An 18,367-nucleotide genomic window follows, 5' to 3' on the forward strand; every position below is an offset into this window, starting at 1 on the left:
ATGTCTGAGTTCACATTTCAGCTGAAGCTGCCGCACAGTGTCCTCACCCAGTCTTTTCTCTTTGTACCTGTCCCTCTCCATGAAATACCCTAATGAAACAATATGCCAAAACATGTTTTAAATAATGCATTTTAAAGATGTATTTTTTCAACTTCCATTTTCATGCCTAATATCTTTTCATCTTCCTGATCCATCCCTCCAACTCACAGCACACTAGTTAAATAAAGGTTACATTTAATAAAAAAAACCTGCTGAGAGACCCCGGTGTGGTTGCATTTCTCGCCCAGCAGAATGCCAAGATGGTCGCCCTGCTCCCTCCCACTGGCACCGAAGTGTTTCGCCGCTTCACCCTTGAGTCGCTGGCGGAGATCGAGAGGCGGATGGCCGAGGAAGCAGAGGAGCAGGAGAGAAAAAAGGCCCTGAACATTGAGGTACATTTAACATTTCAGTCATTTTGCAGACACTTATCCAGATTCCAGAGTTGACTTCACAATCAGTGGATTTAAGTAAGGTAATTCAAATGTCCATATATCACAGTCAAGCCATTGCAAGTTAAACTTGCTTTCAAAATAGCAGAATCAGTGCTCGTAAGAAATGGTAAAGTGTTTGTAATCATGTTTTTTTCAAACCTTTCCGGAGGTGGCAGAGGAGGACCTGCCAAAGCCAGCCGTCGACCTGGAGGCCGGCAAGGCCCTGCCATTCATCTACGGAGACCCGCCACCTGAGCTGTTCAACACGCCTCTGGAGGAACTGGATCCTTTCTACAAATCACACAAAGTGAGCACTGCAGCCCATGTCCCTTAGTGGCCTGAGGGCTGAGTGTCCACATAACCAGACATCATCACAAAGTCATTTCCTTTACACTAAGCTCAAATCAGAGGTGGATTTACACATTCCAAGTAATATTACTATATTGTTATTATTCAGAGGGTAAATGCCCTCTGATTTACAACAATTACTACACACTCTATTTTGCTAATATCCTTGAGACAAACATCAATACATTCAATTAAAGTACAGATAATATTGGACTTCAAATATTTCTTCACTGATCTTTACTTCTTGTTTTTCAGACCTTTATCGTCATCACCAAAGGGAATACAATCTTCAGGTTCAATGCTGAGCCTGCCTGCTATATTCTAACACCCTTCAGTATTCTCAGGAGAGGATCCATCAAAATTCTTATACATTCATATCCTTTCAATAAAAATATCTCACTGATCTACATTATACATAAATATATCAGGATCCTGCTGAATGTTCAGAGTCCAGGAAATGTGCTACGGTGTGTGTGCGTGTGTGCATGTGTGCATGTGTGCAAAGGTGTGGAGAGTCAGAGCAGGTGGTTAGTCCAGTTCAGCAGTGTTCAGCAGTCTGATGTTCTGTAGATAGAAACTGTCTCTGAGCCTGTTGTTATCAGACCTCATGATCCGATACCATGTGCCCAACAGTAAGGGAGTGAACAGCTCGAGGCTGGGGTGTGTGGGGTCCTTGATGATGCTGCTGGCCTCTTCACTACTCACTGGAGGGCCTTGCAGTCATGGATGGAGCAATTCCTGTATCAGGCCGTGATGCAACTAGTCAGGATGCTCTCGATGGTGTAGCAGTAGTATATGAAGAGGACCCGGGTGGCATTGTGAATTTCTTCAGCCACCTTAGGAAGTAGAGAGACTGTTGCGCCCTCTTGACAAGAGTGGTGGGGTTGTTGGTCCATGTCATGTCTTTGGTGATGTGAACACTGAGGAACTGAAAACTGCTGAGTCTCTCTACTGCAGTCCTGTTGATGTGGATCGGACATGTTCAATCCTCTGCTTCCTGAAGTCAATAATCAACTCTTTTGTTTTGCTGACTTTGAGGGAGCGGTTGTTGTCCTGGCACCGCAATGCCAGTTCACTTACCTCCTCCCTATATGCTGACTTGTCATTGTTGGTTCAGGCTTACAACCTTGATGATGGAGTTGGTGTCGTACAAAGCCACACAGTCGTGTGTGAACAGCAGAGGGCTGAAGACACACCCCTGGGGGGCCCCTGTGTTAAGAGTCAGTGTGCAGGAGGTGTTGTTGCCAATCCTCACAGTCTGTGGTCTGCCCGTCAGGAAGTCCAGCATCCAGTGCAGAGAGTGGTATCCAGACGCAGAGTTTTGAGGTTGGTGTTAAGTTTGGAGGGAACAACAGTGTTGAATGCTGAACTGTAGTCAATGAACAGCATCCTCGCATAGGTGTTCCTTTTGTTCAGATGTGTTAAGGCCGTGTGAATAGCAATGGAAATGGCATCTTCTGTCGATCTGTTAGAACGGTAGGCAAATTGGAGTGGGTCCACTGTGCCTAGCATGCTGGCCTTGATGCGGTCCATGACCAGCCTCTCGAAGCACTTCATGACGACCGGGTTAAGCGTGATGGGGCTATGGTCAGTTGGGCATTTTATCTTGTTTTTCTTGGGCACTGGGACGATGGAATTCTCTTTGAAGCAGGTGGGAACTACAGCCTGGGACATGGACAGATTAAAGATGTCAGAGAAGACACCCGCCAACTGGTCAGCACACACTCCCAGGAATGCCATCTGGGCCAGTATATTCACTCTTTTGAGAGTTTTCCTCACGTCAGCCTCGGAGAGCAAAAGCACCTGGTCGTCTGGAGCAGCTAGACTCTTCCTGGATGGATCGGTATTGTCTGTCTCAAAGCAAGCATAGAATGTGTTAATGTCAGCTGGGAGAAAGGCTTCGGTGGGCACCACACTGCTGGATTTGCCTTTGTAGTCCGTGATAGTCAGTCCTTGTCACATGTTTCACGATTCTGAGTTGTCAAGCATCAATTCCATTTTGATTCTGTATTGTCTATTTGCTTCCCTAATGGATTTGCGGAGCTCTTATCTTCTTGCCTTGTACGTGTCGCAAGCCACCAAGTCATCTGGGTTTGTTCTGCTGACATTGAATTCTGCAGTACGGACACTCAGCATGGTACAGATATCTCTGTTCATCCAGGGTTTTTGGTTTGGGTATGTCCGGATTGTTACTGTGGGTACAACATCATCAACACATTTCCAAATGAAGCCTGTGACTGACAATGTACACTACCGGTCAAAAGTTTTAGAACACCTACTCTTTCAAAGGTTTTTCTTTATTTTTTTTACTATTTTGTACATTGTAGAATAATACTGACGACATCAAAACTATTTGAGATTCTTCAAATAGCCACCCTTTGCCTTGATGACAGCTTTGCACACTCTTGGCATTCTCTTAACCAGCTTCACCTGGAATGCTTTTCCAACAGTCTTGAAGGAGTTCCCACATATGCTGAGCACTTTTTGGCTGCTTTTCCTTCACTCTGAGGGCGGGGGATTGAGGATGCAGCACTCCTGCAGCACATCTGATGCAGCACTCCATCACTCTCCTTCTTGATAAAATAGCCCTTACACAGCCTGGAGGTGTGTTGGGTCATTGTCCTGTTGAAAAACAAATGATAGTCCCACTAAGCCCAAACCAGATGGGATGGCATATCGCTGCAGAATGCTGTGGTAGTCATGCTGGTTAAGTGTGCCTTGAATTCTAAATAAATCACAGACAGTGTCACGAGCAAAGCACCCCCACACCATCACACCTCCTCCTCTATGCTTTACGGTGGGAAATATATATATGCGGAGATCATTCATAAACCCACACCACATCTCACAAAGACACAGAAGTTGGAACAAAGAATCTCAGATTTTGACCCCAGACGAAAGGACAGATTTCCACTGGTCTAATGTCCATTGCTCGTGTTTCTAGGCCCAAGCAAGTCTCTTCTTCTTATTGGTGTCATTTAGTAGTGGTTTCTTTGCAGCAATTTGACCATGAATGCCTGATTCACGCAGTCTCCTTTGAACAGTTGACGTTGAGATGTTTCTGTTACTTGAACTCTGTGAAGCATTTATTTGGGCTGCAATTTCTGAGGCTGGTAACTCTAATGAACTTATCATCTTCGCCAGAGGGAACTCTGGGTCTTCCATTCCTGTGGCGGTCTTCATGAGAGCCAGTTTCATCATAGTGCTTGATGGTTTTTGCGACTGCACTTGAAGAAACGTTCAAAGTTCTTTACATTTTCTGGATTGAGTGACCTTCATGTCTTAAAGCAATGATGGACTGTAATTTCTCTTTGTTTATTTGAGCTTTTCTTGCCTTAATATGAACTTTTACCAAATAGGGCTATCTTCTGTATACCTCCCTACTTTGTCACAACACAGCTGATTGCTCGAACACATTAAGAAGGAAAGACATTCCTCAAATGAACTTTTAAGAAGGCACATCTGTTAATTGAAATGCGTTACAGGTGACTATCTCATAAAGCTGGTTGAGAGAATGTCAAGAGTGTGCAAAGTTGTCATCAAGGCAAAGGGTGGCTATTTGAAGAATCTCAAATATAAAATATATTTTGATTTGTTTAACACTTTTTTGGTTACTACATGATTCCATATGTGTTATTTAATAGTTTTGATGTCTTCACTATTATTCTACAATGTAGAAAATAGTAAAAATAAAGAAAAACCCTTGACTGAGTAGGCAGTGTATATTCCTCAATGTCAGTGGATGAGTCCTGAGTGGATGAATCTTTGAATATATTCTAATCAGCATTCTCAAAACAGTCCTGCAGCATTGAGTCTGCCTCCGCTGTCCAGCGCCCCACTATTCTCTGTGTTGGTATCTCCCTCTTGAGTTGCTGCTTGTAGGTCAGGGAGTAGGAACAGAGAGACGTGATCTAATTGGCTGAAGTGGGGAAGGGGGATGGCTTTGTACTTATCATAGATATTTTTTATTTACATCCCAGTTTACAATACTAGGGAGAAAGACCGTTTTTGAAATGTTACCCTTAATGTTCCCATAGTGTTTGAGTGTCCAGTTTTCTGAGGGTTGGGAGAATTTTTCATCAATGTCCCACAAAACATACTCCACGGAGTTACATTATTTTCTAGACAATGCATTGAGCCCCGAGTTGATTATCCCTTTTATACCCTGGCTATATTTGAACAGATTTGCCACTAGAAATGTGTTCAACATTCACTGAAGTAGCTAGCAAGTCAACTAGATAGCTGCAATTGTTGCTTGGTAACCGAACCGACTTGTTAGTTTAGCTAACCAAACAATCAGTTCTAGCTTATTATTATGAAAATCTAATTCAACAATACCAATACAGTTTCCAGTTCGACTTTTGCTTTCAAAAGCAGCTCAAACATAGAACATGTAAGAATGAACTATAGCCATTGAATTCTACCGTGCAAATATACAGTGCGTTATAGGGAAATAATAAATGCTCTAGAATGTCCTTCAAGCCAACCAGAAAGGAGTATTGAACAATGCCATGGTATATACAATATTAATGTTCTAGACACATTTCATGGGAATGCCCCTTTGCCCTCAGAACAGCCTCAATTCATAGGCTCTACAGGGTGCCCAAAGCATTCAACATCGATGCTGGCCCATGTTGACTCCAATGCTTCCCACAGTTGTCCCAGTGTCAAGTTGGCTGGATGTATGTTGGGTGCTGGACCATTCATGATACACACAGGAAACTGTTGAGTGTGAAAAACCCAGCAGCGTTGCAGTTCTTGACACAAGCTGGTGTGCCTGGCACCTACTACCATATCCTGTTCAAAGTCACTTAAATATTTTGTCTTGCCCATTCACTGTCTGAATGGCACACATACACAATCCATGTCACAATTGTCAAGGCTTAAAACTCCTTTAACCTGTCTCCTCCGCTTAATCTACACTGATTGAAGGGGATTTAACTAGTGACATCAATAAGTGATCATAGCTTTCACCTGGACAGACTATGTCATGGAAAGAGTAGGTGTCCATAATGTTTTGTACACTCAGTGTATACAGTCATTATTATTCAACACCTGGAATTTGAACTCACAACCTCATGGTTCACGGCATTCAGATATTCCTGTTACACCATCATGTCTGTGTCAGTTATCAGTTAATTTGACTATTCTCTCATTATTGATTTGATTGACTTATTTCAAAATGTAAGGGTTTTCTGCATAGCTGTCTGATGTTGGTGGGGCATATTGACCTGTTTTAAGGATACTCTGGAATCACTAGGATCAATGAAAGTTTGTCTTGGGTGTACTTTTAACAGAGATGAGATTTACTTCAAAGTGGATTCACCTTATTATTTATGCATATTAAGTTCTTTCAGATCTACGTAGGGAGGAGGGGTTAGGGTTTGTTCTGGACAGGGCCTAACTATACTGGCCCAATAAGCACATGCCTTAGAGATATCCCTTCTTGGGACAGTGGTTAGGGTGTTCGTCATTGGCGCTGGTGGCTCGGGTTTGAGACCTAGGCAAGTCACCCTACTCACACGTCCTTAGCAATATATGTTAATGTCATTATTTGGCAACAGTTGCAACACACCTAATTGTTCTAATTAGAATGAGTTTTAGCATCAGAAACTACCGGCCCGGTGAACAGGAGCTCGAGATGCTTTCAATTTCGGGATAATAATGTGATTTTAGTATAATGTGATTTTAGTAATATTACATTTTTTTACAATCCAGTATGTCACCCATTAGCGACTACTGATTACTATATTCATATGAATCAAAGATGTAAATAAATAAAAATTTGTTATTAAAAAATGTACTAATTAAATTATTCCATAGAATTAGATTTGAATACCATTATAATGCCATGTTATTTCCTTAATATGGGTACATTATTTAGCATGTTCATCATGTTAACAATCATGTCCAACTGTGTGTTCATGACGATGAGTGACCCTCCGGCATGGAGTAAAACTGTTGAGTAAGTTTCAAACCCACGTAGGAGAGTATTCATGTTTTGGGGTGGGGGCATGTAAATGTTCATATAAATATTTGTGATTTTTTTGTATTTATTTAAAAGGTTGGTCATAACATTATTGAGAGTCATTTTGACCACTACAAAGTTTCACCAAAAGCTATTTTATAAAGCTCTCTTCCCCTTTTTTTTTTTCGTATTACAGATATGTTTTCACTGGTATCTATACCTTTGAGGCAACAATTAAAGTGTTGTCCAGAGGCTTCTGTGTTGGAGATTTCACATTCCTTCGAGATCCATGGAACTGGCTGGATTTTATGGTGATCAGCATGGCGTGAGTATTCGGAGAGTCATTGCCGTCAGTCGTCAGCGCAGTACCATTAGACACGGGGGCAGGTGTTAGAGTGTGTGTGTATTTGTGTTTCTTTGTGTGTCTGTGTGCATGAGTGAAGGAGTGAAGGAGTAAGGTCAAAGGTCAGGAAGGTCAAAGGACATCTCCAATGGCTTAATGAGTTTGACCCTGGCCTTGTCTGCTTCCTTATCTCTCCTCCCCCCAGGCCCCAGCCACCCCATGTACTCTTTCTCTCTCCCCATTCACTCCCTCTCTAAACCCTCTGTCTACCACATCAAATACGACGATGATGACTTCCACGTCCACGACCTGGTCAAAACCACCTAGAATACAACTTTATTTGCTCAAAACCACCTAGAAAGGGCTAGTCCCCCCCTGCCTCCGATCCTCACACTTGTGCACTCACCTTAGGTCGAGTCCTATTTCAACTCAGTCAATTCAGAATGTGAGGTGAAATTCATTATTCACCAAAGTTGAAATATTGGGAAACGTTTAATTCATGACGGGAATGTCAATCCATTTCCTGAATTGACTGGACTGAAATGGAACTCTCTGCCACCAAGACACTTCCCTGTCATTATTGTGGACATGTTCCCTGCCCCGTGTCTCGTCCAGGCTCAGAAGTTTGCTAAAAGTGTGAACTCTGTGACTCAGATCGACTAGTCTTTTGTAAACAGTAAAAAGCTTGCATGTATTTCCTTTTCTTTGAAGCAGCTAAGTTTTCATTTTGTTTGGCTAAGGAGTTCTAATTGTAAATCGCTCTGGATAAGACCGTCTGCAAAATGACTCAAATATAAATATAAAATATATCTCTCCATCCCTTTCTCTCTCCATAATGCCCTTCTACACCACTTGCCTCGCTTTATCATGGAGCCCCAAATGAATGAAAATATTTGTCCACTTGCAAAGGACGGTCACACACCACACTCTGGGTCTATTTATAGGTGCTCACCTCCTTCCCGGGCTTTGTTTGTCCCAGTACCAAATGGCTGAAGTTCTGTGGCGGTCCAAAATGCTGCACTGTGACTGTACTATATATGGCCTTGGAGCCCCGATGAAAAGTAACACCATACAGTTCATCCAGCTAGTTTCAATCATGTAAATATAAGATTACAAATATTTGAGTTACCGTACATAGAAGTGGGTTAAGGATCCTGCTATCAAAATCTGAAACAGAGCTTGTTTCTCTGGAGCCCAATGTGATCTAGTTTCTTTCAAATGTATTTTTGTAAGTGTCATCCTTCTTCAAACATTGAAACTTTTGCTGGTGAGTCCCAGCCACATCATGACGTATGCCACTTCATAACTAAATCTCCATGTGGTGTCTTACTGGTCTAGTCGCACGCCTGCCTTCTGCAGTCAGTTTACAGATAACACTGCCATTTGGCTCTAGAAGTGGACAGTTACCCCGAGCTAAACATATCCTCCGCTAAACCATATCTTTTACCATAGCAACCCTCTGATCCTCTATGTTAGAATAACAACTGAGCCAATGGTATTGAATTCAATGTACATTTAAAGTCCATGAATCTGAACAGATTTTTTTGTTCAACTGACACATCAACTGTCAACTCCTCTATTCTAATGTGCTGGTTGTGTTGTCATGTTTTGTGCTCGGCAGGTACCTCACAGAGTTCGTTGACCTGGGCAATGTGTCTGCCCTCAGGACGTTCCGTGTGCTCCGAGCCCTTAAAACAATCACTGTAATTCCCGGTACGTGTCACATAAGAAGGTCCAAAATCCCACTGGGGTGTGTTTGTTTACTGCACCACCTGCTTTTGAACACCTGCTTTGGGTCCTGTGTAGCTCAGTTGGTAAGTGTGTGGTGCTAGCAACCCTAGGGTTGTTTTGGGTTGTATTCCCGCACTGTTTTGTACTGTAAGTCACCTTGAAAAAAGGCATCTGCTAAATTGCATCTGTTATTATTATATTATAAGCACAATGCTCTTCAAGCTACACAATAAAAAATGGGTTATTAATGACACCATACAGAGAACAAGGATATCAAGCACAATCAAATATTCTCAACGATATGTTATTCATTCTTCGACAAATAGTTTTCAGATCACAGATTATTTGAATGTTTTTTGGGGTTATTTTAAGGTCTGAAAACCATTGTGGGCGCTTTGATCCAGTCAGTGAAGAAGCTGGCCGATGTGATGATCCTAACAGTGTTCTGCCTGGCTGTGTTCGCTCTGGTCGGCCTTCAACTGTTCATGGGAAACCTGAAGCAGAAGTGTGTTTACTGGCCCCCTGTGGAATGGCGTATAAACTCTACCAACATGGACAACATCACTATGGCCTTCAACGACACCAGTGGTTTTAATGACGTCATGGACTACAATGGCACAAACAGCAGCAACAGTACGTGGGACTTCAAGGCATACATCGACGATAAAGGTATTGACAGGTTTTTGATGGCACATTGATGTGTGGAAGGGGAGTTGATAGTGGCCTAATGAACCATTACATTATATTAATTGGGAATTTATCATGGCACTTACTGAATGATAGTTTTAAATAAGTATGTAAATCTGTATAAGTATATATATTTCTATAAGTAGTATACACATTTGAATAAGAAATACAGTATGGGGATGAGGTAATTGGATGTGCTACTTACAGATGGGCTATGTACAGGTCCAGTGATCTGTGAGCTGCTCTGATGATTTGATTACATGATTACATGTTTTGGAAAGTCATACACCTGTCTATATAATGTCCCACAGTTGACAGTGCATGTCAGAGCAAAAACCAAGCCATGAGGTCGAAGGAATTGTGTGTAGAGCTCCGAGACAGGATTGTGCCGAGGCACAGATCTGGGGAAGGGTACCAAAATCTTTATGCTGTATTCAAGGTCCCCAAGAACACAGTGGCCTCCATCATTCTTAAATGGAAGATGTTTGGAATCACCAAGACTCTTGCTAGAGCTGGCCGCCCGGCCAAACTGAGCAATTGGGGGAGAAGAGCTTTGGTCAGGGAGGTGATCAAGAACCCGATGATCACTCTGACAGAGCTCCAGAGTTCCTATGTGGAGATGGGAGAAACTTTAAGAAGGACAACCATCTCTGCAGCACTCCACCAATCAGGCCTTTATGCTAGAGTAGCCAGACGGAAGCCACTCCTCAGTAGAAGACACATGACAGCCCGCTTGGAGTTTGCCAAAGGGCACCTAAAGACTGTCAGACCATGAGAAACAAGATTCTCTGGTCTGATGAAACCAAGATTCAACTCTTTGGCCTGAATGCCAAGCATCATGTCTGGAGTAAACTTGGCACCATCCCTACGGTGAAGCATGGTGGTGGCAACATCATACTTTGGGGGTGTTTTTCAGCGGCAGGGACTGGGAGATTAGTCAGAATCGAGGCAGAGATGAACTGAGCAAAGTACAGAGAGATCCTTGATGAAAACCTGCTCCAGAGTGCTCAGAACCTCAGACTGGAGCGAAGGTTCACCTTCCAACAGAACAACGACCCTAAGCACACAGCCAAGACAACGCAGGAGTGGCTTTGGGACCAGTCTCTGAATGTCCTTGAGTGGCCCAGCCAGAGCCCGGACTTGAACCCGATCGAACATCTCTGGAGAGACCTGAAAATAGCTGTGCATTAACGCTGCCCATCCAACCTGACAGAGCTTGAGAGGATCTGCAGAGAAGAATGGGAGAAACTCCCCAAATACAGGTGTGCCAAGCTTGTAGCATCATACCCAAGTAGACTCAGGGCTGTGATTGCTGCTAAAGGGCCTTCAACAAAGTAAAGGGTCTGAATACTTATGTAAATGTGATATATTTTTTACATTTTTATAAATAAGCAAAAAAATCTAAAAACCTGTTTTTGCTTCATCATTATGGGATATTGTGTGTAGATTGATGAGGAAAAAAAACAATTTAATCAATTTTAGAATAAGGCTGTAAGTTAATTAACAAAATGTGGAAAAAGTCAAAGAGGCTGAATACTTTCCGAATGCACTGTATATCAACTTGGTGCACTTTCTAATGGAGGTCCCTTCTCTGTTTTACCCCAGTGAACCATTACTTCCTTCCTGGAATGTTAGACCCTCTTCTCTGTGGAAACGCTTCTGATGCTGGGTAGGTTTTTTGGGATATCAGAGTTGAGCACATGGGTAGCTTTATAGTCTTGCCTTGTCTCTGTTGATAATGCAATATATGGTGCAAATTATTTCAACATAGTTCAAATATAACATATCTTTGAATGCTGAAGATCATAAGTCGCATTCAATTTGTTGTGCCACTTCATTGGCATTTTGACAGAAATTGCCCTGAAGGATACACGTGTATGAAGGCCGGAGGGAATCCCAACTATGGATACACAAGCTACGACAGTTTTGGATGGGCCTACCTTGCCCTATTTCGGCTCATGACACAGGACTTCTGGGAAAATCTATTCCAGCTGGTGCGTATACGTCATGTGCTTCGATGACAACGACATAGAGCTGTATCTGCTCCTGACATTTCTTGAAATTTACATCTGTAACATCAGCCGGTAGACCAGGATTGAATTTGAGAGATTGCAATCTTGTCTGTCATCAGAGATATTGATACAGAAAGAGTACTCACTCGGTTTCCTGGTGAGTTAACTGTCCCCCCCCCCCCCCCCCCCCCCCTTACCCATAGACTCTTCGCTCAGCAGGGAAAACCTATATGATTTTCTTTGTGGTGGTGATCTTCCTGGGCTCGTTCTACCTGATCAACCTGATCCTGGCTGTGGTGGCCATGGCGTATGCCGAGCAGAACGAGGCCACCATGGCCGAGGCCAAGGAGAAGGAGGAGGAGTATGCCATGATCATGGTGCAGCTGAAGGAAAGGAGAGAAGCAGAGGTCAAAGAGGTGTGATCAACTTACTATGTATGTAAAGTGCTTCGAGCATCTGGGAAGAAAAGGCCCTATATATAAATCCAATCAACAAACAATAAATTGCACTCTTTGATCAGATGATGGTTGATAGAGAACAATTTCGTTAGTCAATTCAAATGTCTGACGAGCTTGATGAATTCAAAAAATACCTAGTAATCATACTAAGTGTTAATTTGCAGATTATTGCTCATGTTGGTCGTTCTCGTCCTTGGTTTGTTTGATTCTGGTTATTTGACTGACAGAGACATGACAGGCATCATGAACACCATGAACACGCTGAAATTGCTGGCAGTCAGACGTCACTGTCCGGTAGAACATCTAAGAAAGAGAAAGGTGAAAAGGCAGATGAAGAGGTTGCTGATGATGAGGCGTGTACGTCCTCCAGCCTTTATAGCGAGGCTATAAAGGACTCCAATGGAGGCCTCATGATCAGTGCCAACGCCAACAAGGTCCTGACAGACCAGGAGGTGAGCTGCATGGCTGAGATGGGTTGCTGTGCTCTCGATGTTATGACCTTTTTCACACTAATGTGCCGACCTGAACCAAACTGCGCTGGCTCGCATATTGTTTATTCACATTTTCCTTTTCAGGGCGGTTTCAGGAACAATGATGAATGCATAATCAATGAATGCGTAACCAACTCAGTACAGTTTGGTTTGGTGAGGCTCGGTTTGGCTCTGAAAAAGCGAGTTGCTGGCCTCCCGAGTGGCACAGCAGTGTCTAAGGCACTGTATCGTGTTCGATCCCGGGCTGTATCACAACCGGCCGTGATCGGGAGTCCCATAGGGCGGCACACAATTGGCCCAGCGTCATCCGGGTTAGGGGAGGGTTTGGCCGGGGGGGCTTTCTTGGCTCATTGCGCTCTAACGACTCCTTGGGGCGGCCCGGGTGCCTGCAAGCTGACCTCGGTCGCCAGGTCCTCCGACACATTTGTGCGGCCGGCTTCCGGATTAAGCGGGCGAGTGTTAAGAAGCGTGGTTTGGCGTGTCATGTTTCGGAGGACGCATGACGCGACCTTCGCCTCCCAATCCCGTTGAGGAGTTACAGCGATGAGACAAGGTCGAAATTGGGGACAAAAAAGGGGGTAAAACACAGATATATTTTTTTAAGTGTGTTGCTATGCGCCTGATTGATAAGTATGTTTTGTTTCTCTTTGTTCTACAGTCTGCTGTTGTGTTGAAGAGGGCCAGTGGACCCAAGGGGAGTAAGGACCAGCTGGAAGTAGTAGGCCTGCAGAAGAAGACACCCAGTTCATCCAGTGTCTACAGCCAAGATGACATGGACGGTAAACTGTCACAAATCCCAATGGATCTGTATACGAGAAATGAAATGTCCTAAGGAATCCTTGTGTGGGACTGGAATGTGATGTATAGGACTGTGATATCCACCAATACCCGTGTTCCAATTGGCCACTGTGTTAGAGCAAGGGCTTCTTTTATATTATTTTATGAGTTATGCAGAGTTTCAGCATCAAAGTTTCCCATCTAATGCACTGATGGCGTATTGTGTCAGGCCTTACACGTTTTAACTTTGGGTGTTCAAGATAAGTAATACCTTTCAAGACCTACATAGACTTGAACTTTAGGTGCTGCAAACAATAAATAAAGGTTGAAAACAAATCATGAACCCATTAAGAAAATCCTTATCGTGAAGGGTTGTGTACAAAATAACTAACACCCTCCTCCTTTACCCTCATTCCAAACAGATTTGGAGGAGGAACTGAGACCTTGTCCGCCTTGCTGGTACAAGTGTTCAGACATCTTCCTGAAATGGAACTGCTGTGTGCCCTGGGTGACTTTCAAGAAGTGGATGTACTTCATAGTGATGGACCCATTCGTGGACTTGGGTATCACCATCTGCATTGTACTCAACACCATGTTCATGGCCATGGAGCACTACCCCATGACGCCAGAGTTTGAAGAAGTCCTGAGTGTGGGGAACTTGGTGAGTCACCTTCCTTAATGATGCTCTTCCACTTCACCTCTTCTGAAGCCATGACAGGGATACCTTAGAAATCTCTCGCTCAAAATGATTGTGTTAAAAATGCAGGTTCACGGTGCAAAATCTGCATATCTACACATGGCACAGTTTTCAATATAAGTCACGAGGCTCCCCTCTCTCATCTCTTGTACAGGTCTTCACAGGAATCTTCACAGCAGAGATGGTGCTGAAGCTCATCGCCATGGATCCGTACTACTACTTCCAGGTCGGGTGGAACATCTTCGACAGCATCATTGTGACAATGAGCCTGGTGGAGCTGGGGCTGGCCAACGTCGAAGGTCTATCCGTGCTACGTTCCTTCCGTCTGGTGAGAGTAACTCCACCCAAAGTTTAGAACATACTCTCTCAGTGTAACTGTGCAGTGAGAATGGATCCCGATAGATCAAAGCATTTTCATAAAATAGTTGCAAGAGTAGGGTTGCAAACTGCTGGGTAATTTACCAAAGTTACGGGAATCTTCTGTAATTTGGGTAATTAGCAGGTCATCTATGGCAATCTGTGGTAACTTGGGTCATTTATACTTGAATAGCATGTATATTATGTATTCATATGACTCATTTTGTATATCTGTGTCCATACTGTCCATGAATATCTAGTGGATAGACCAAATGGTTGAATAGAAAAGAGTCTAATTAATGAAAGAATTAATTAACAATGGCATTATTTTTAGTCAACTCTGCAACTCTTCCAACTATTGACCTTTTTTTTCACAACTGCCATCAGTTTGACGCTACAACATTTACAATGAAGACGTAGTAAAACACTATGTATTGGACATAGTCAAATAAATAGGTGTGAAAATCTTTTGTAAACATATTGACACCCTCATATCAAACACCAATTGCATTCACTAAGTTGATGGTTTATATTTAGGATAATGTTTTGCAGCTTTGTCGTTACAATTTTTTTATTTTAAAAAGCATCTTATTTATTATTTTATATATACAAAAAAATATATAAACGGGCTGGTGACCTTGGCGGTTGGAAGCTTGGGCTGGTTGCTGATGGATCGCTGGTTCGGGTGCCCGTTTTTGACCTTTTGGGAGATCTGTCGACGTGCACTTTGAGCAGGGAGTTGACCCTGGTTGCTTCTGTGTGTCGCTCTGGATGTGAGTCTGTTAGATTACTAATGTGATGTAGTTGTTGAAAGGCTTCATTGCAGGTATATTGCATGTTTTAAATCTTCTGTAAAAAAAAAATCTATATATAAATGCAACATGCAACAATTTCAATGATTTTACTGAATTACAGTTCATATAAGGAAATCATTCAATTTAAATAAATAAATTAGGCCCTAATCTATGGATTTCACATTGACTGGGCAGGGGCGCAGCCATGGGTGGGCCTGGAAGGCCATAGGCCTACCCACTGGGGAGCCAGGCCAGCCAATCAGAATGAGGTTTTACCCATAAAAGGGCTTTATTACATACAGACAGAAATACTTCTCAGTTTAATCAGCTCTCCAGGTAGCTGGTCTCAGACTATCTCACAGAGGAAGAATGAAGGATGTTGAGCTCCTGGGCTGGCATGGTTACACGTGGTCTGCGGTTGTGAGGCTGGTTGGACGTACTGACAAATTCTCTAAAACGACATCAGAGGTGGTTTATGGTAGAGAAATTCTCTGGCAACAGCTCTGGCGGACTTTCCTGCAGTCAGCATGCCAAATGCATGCTCCGTCAAAACTTGAGACATCTGTGACGTTGTGTTGTGTGACAAAACTGCACATTTTAGAGTGGCTTTTTATTGTCCTCAGCACAAGGTGCACCTGTGTAATGATTATGCTGTTTAATCAGCTTCTTGATATGCCACACCTGCCAGGTGGATGGATTATCTTGGCAAAGGAGTAACACTCTCTAAAAGGAATGTAAACAAGTTTGTGCACAAAATCTGTTCTTATGGAACATTTCTGGGACCTTTTATATCATCTTATGAAACATGGGACCAGCACTACATGTTGCGTTTATATTTTTGTTCAGTAAATAGTTTACATGTGATAAAGCCACACAGAGGGCCATAGATAATTCCAGACATCTGTGATAATCTGAAGTACCCAAAAAGATCACTAGATGTCATGTGATTAAAAAAAAACTTTTAAAAAACTAGAAAGTTACAAAAAACGTTGGTCGTTTACTGGTAAACTTTAAAAGTGACTCGTAATATGCCCTCCCTTTGCAACCCTATGCAAGATTAACATCACATTAGGCAGTGATACTAACTCTACAAACCTAATTATTGGCCAGTTTTCTGGACACAGCTCAATGGAAAATCAAGTTTCTGGGAAACCAGCCCGATGTAACCTAATAATGTCTCTGATTGTTTTGGGGGCAGATGCGTGTTTTCAAGCTGGCCAAATCCTGGCCCACACTCAACATGCTAATCAAGATCATCGGTAATTCAGTGGGCGCACTGGGTAACCTCACCCTGGTTCTGGCCATCATCGTCTTCATCTTCGCCGTGGTGGGCATGCAGCTCTTCGGCAAGAGCTACAAAGAGTGTGTCTGCAAGATCTCCTTGGACTGCGAGCTGCCCCGCTGGCACATGCATGACTTCTTTCACGCTTTTCTCATCATCTTCCGGGTGCTGTGCGGAGAGTGGATCGAGACCATGTGGGAATGCATGGAGGTGGCCGGACAGGGCATGTGTCTCATTGTCTTCATGATGGTCATGGTCATCGGTAACCTAGTGGTGAGTGATGCATTGAACCATGGGATGTGGGCACTGGAGGGTGGGCATTGAACTATTTTGGTGTTTAGTTCATTCATGGATTTCTCAAAAGGTGTAATATACATGCAATGAGAGATCAGGGAGTGTGTTCGGTGGAGCGCTCCATGCGTACAGTGCACATACCACAGATGCAGCGCTTATGTTGCTGTGAGATGTTGAGTCGATTATGCCAGTTCCATTCTTTTGATGGATACTAGGCGGTACTTCACTGTAAACGAAACTGGTTGTGTTTCCTCTTTGGTTATTCATAGGACGAAGAGAGGAAATAGCTATGTCAGTTGAGGTAGCGAAAGCCTGACAACAAACTATGTGCCAAAGACAAACAGGGCTTTCTGTCTGAACTCCCGGGAGAATCCCATAGACTAACAGGGGCATCGAATAGGATACACACCATTCACTCAATGGAGGGGCTATTATTAGCTCCATGATATTCGCCAGCAGTTCTGACCTTGGGGTGTTTGGGGATCCACTGGGGCAGGTGGCATAGAGAAAATAGCAGAGGGCTTACAGGAATCATGGAGGGGGCAGCCTTAAGTCTACTGATGATGTAACAGGCGTTTGAGGTCAGTCCAATACCACTGTTAGATACTATTGAGAGGTAAAGTTACACAGTCACTGTCTGACTGACCTCTGGAAAACGTTTTAGAAAACTTTTGACAATATTAACCAGAAAATAATTTGGTAAATTATCATTTCACTACCCTGGTTCAAGAGCATGGGGGACAATAATAACAAATACTGTGTGCTAAAAAATCCAGTTGTTCTAACTATCCATCCAGGTGTTGAACCTCTTCTTGGCCTTGCTGCTGAGCTCGTTCAGCGGTGACAACCTGGCGGCTCCAGAGGAGGACGGGGAGATGAACAACCTGCAGATCGCCACCGGCAGGATCACCAGAGGCATCGACTGGGCCAAGGCCTACGTCATCCAGCAGTTCTGCATTATCATAGGGAAGCAGCCTAAGGAGGATGGAGACGGGGCTGACGGTAATGGGGGTAGTAATGGGGATGTGGACGGCCTCCCAAAGGGCAGCTTGGCTTTGAAAAATATAATCTCCAGTGACAACCCAAAGGCTGATTTGGAGCTCACAATGCTTGACGTTTGGATAGACGATGTCAACCCAAGTGGATTTCTTACAAATGACAATTTGACCCTGGATGTACCTATTGCCAAAATGGAGTCGGATGATGATGAGGATGACATCTCTGAAGAGGAAGAAGGAGAAGGTGCAAATGGAGATGCTAAAGAGGATACTGAGGTAAGACCTTGGCATTATTGATGAGTAAAACATGACACAGACATCTGTTCCCACTGGGCACACACTGGTTGAATCGACATGGTTTCCATGTCCGTTCAATGAAATTCCGTTGATCCAACGTGGAATAGATGTTGAATTGATGTCTGTGCCCAGTGGGGTTATATTTTGAGCGTTTATTACAAGCAATATAGAGAGTTATCAAGACTAAGGCTTCATACTGACAAGAGAAATAACCAATATACAAGCACATGCACATCATATATTGTTATCAATTGCCAATTTTATTAGTACTAGTATTATTCTATTCAGTATCAGTATTATTGTAATGCGGATAAGATAAATAACATTTTCCTTTTGGTACGTTTTATGGGGTCTTTGGTTTCT

The 18,367-nt window shown here is 43.2% G+C and overlaps 1 protein-coding gene across 1 annotated transcript in view; it reads left to right on the top strand.

The window, feature by feature from the left end:
• Positions 1-309: 309 nt before the first annotated feature.
• LOC100136790 (sodium channel, voltage-gated, type IV, alpha, a) overlaps positions 310-18,367 on the top strand; it is a gene marked incomplete at both ends in the record, with an annotated part of 43,715 nt that continues 25,657 nt past the window's right edge. The window contains 16 exon segments of the mRNA NM_001124732.1: positions 310-431; positions 640-777; positions 1,074-1,192; positions 6,694-6,783; positions 6,983-7,111; positions 8,751-8,842; positions 9,233-9,529; positions 11,153-11,216; positions 11,400-11,541; positions 11,763-11,975; positions 12,245-12,469; positions 13,167-13,287; positions 13,708-13,946; positions 14,137-14,310; positions 16,332-16,688; positions 17,507-17,983. Of these exon segments, the coding sequence (NP_001118204.1) occupies positions 310-431; positions 640-777; positions 1,074-1,192; positions 6,694-6,783; positions 6,983-7,111; positions 8,751-8,842; positions 9,233-9,529; positions 11,153-11,216; positions 11,400-11,541; positions 11,763-11,975; positions 12,245-12,469; positions 13,167-13,287; positions 13,708-13,946; positions 14,137-14,310; positions 16,332-16,688; positions 17,507-17,983 (2,999 nt within the window).

Source organism: Oncorhynchus mykiss, chromosome 13 (assembly GCF_013265735.2).
Source record: "Oncorhynchus mykiss isolate Arlee chromosome 13, USDA_OmykA_1.1, whole genome shotgun sequence".
Classification (NCBI taxonomy): domain Eukaryota; kingdom Metazoa; phylum Chordata; class Actinopteri; order Salmoniformes; family Salmonidae; genus Oncorhynchus; species Oncorhynchus mykiss.